The sequence below is a fragment of the Olea europaea genome, chromosome 11, assembly GCF_002742605.1.
Source record: "Olea europaea var. sylvestris chromosome 11, O_europaea_v1, whole genome shotgun sequence".
NCBI lineage: Eukaryota > Viridiplantae > Streptophyta > Magnoliopsida > Lamiales > Oleaceae > Olea > Olea europaea.
The window spans coordinates 7,431,679-7,432,634 of NC_036247.1; the positions used below are offsets into that span (position 1 = coordinate 7,431,679).

Here is a 956-nt window from a genome sequence, read left to right on the forward strand (position 1 = left end):
TTCCCAGTGTAGACATGTAATTCCAATCAAGCTGTGTGCCATAGAGTGTTAGCTTCTTTAGGTTTGGCGGAAATTTGTCTGGAGGGCTAACTATTTTGCCTTTAGAATCTTGCACATCAACCATATCATTGAATAGCTTCAAATTTTCTAGGGAATTCAACCTTTTCACATTGTCAAACAAACAACCCTTGACCTCGAAGAGTTTAGACAATTGACCACGAATACCCAACTTACTTAGGTTACGAGCCCTGTCAAAGACATCTTCTGAACAAGTTTCAGGTGATATAGTTGAAAGTGTTCTTAAGTATATCAAAGAACCATCTTCATCATTTCTTTTTCTAGAAACGGGGTCCGAAAAAGAAATGGACGCATTTGTTTCTAGATGTCTCAGTCGAACCATTTTGAATATATCTCCTTTGATGTCAAGGGTATTTGATGATGTCTTGACTATGAGAGTTTGCATATTCGAAAGGTTGGTAATATGTTTAGGAAGGATCTTGAATTGGATGGAGAGAACAAGGTACCTCAAATTAACCAGTAGAGTTAGGTCAGCAGGAAAACGGCTGAAACGTATGGGCTCACCATCTAATACCCTGAGCAATTTAAATGTTTTGGGGAAGGAAGAAATGTTTGCGAGTGTCAAGGTAATCTCGTCATTGGAGAAACACAAGATAGACCGAACATGTGAACCAAACTGTTTTGGAGATTTAGTGTTCAGAAAATGGGGTGGGATAGAAAGGCTACGGTACATTTTGAAGGCATCGTTGGAAGATAAATCAGTAATTTGATCAGACCGTTTGATTTCGTGGTAAAAATTTTCCTCAACTGCTTTGTTCTTGCAAAACACATGGATCATGTCATGAACATAGCAAGTTTTAATCTTGCCATTTGACCTCCATTTTTCTACCATGACTAAATTCCTGTTCACAAGATCTTCTAGATAGTCCTCTGCAATA

General features: G+C 38.2%; 1 protein-coding gene across 1 annotated transcript in view; it reads right to left on the reverse strand.

The window, feature by feature from the left end:
- Nucleotides 1–875: 875 nt before the first annotated feature.
- LOC111404397 (protein NRT1/ PTR FAMILY 3.1-like) overlaps nucleotides 876–956 on the reverse strand; it is a 1,078-nt gene continuing 997 nt past the window's right edge. The window contains exon 4 of the mRNA XM_023033210.1: nucleotides 876–920. Within this exon, the coding sequence (XP_022888978.1) occupies nucleotides 876–920 (45 nt within the window). The remainder of the gene's footprint in view (nucleotides 921–956) is intronic.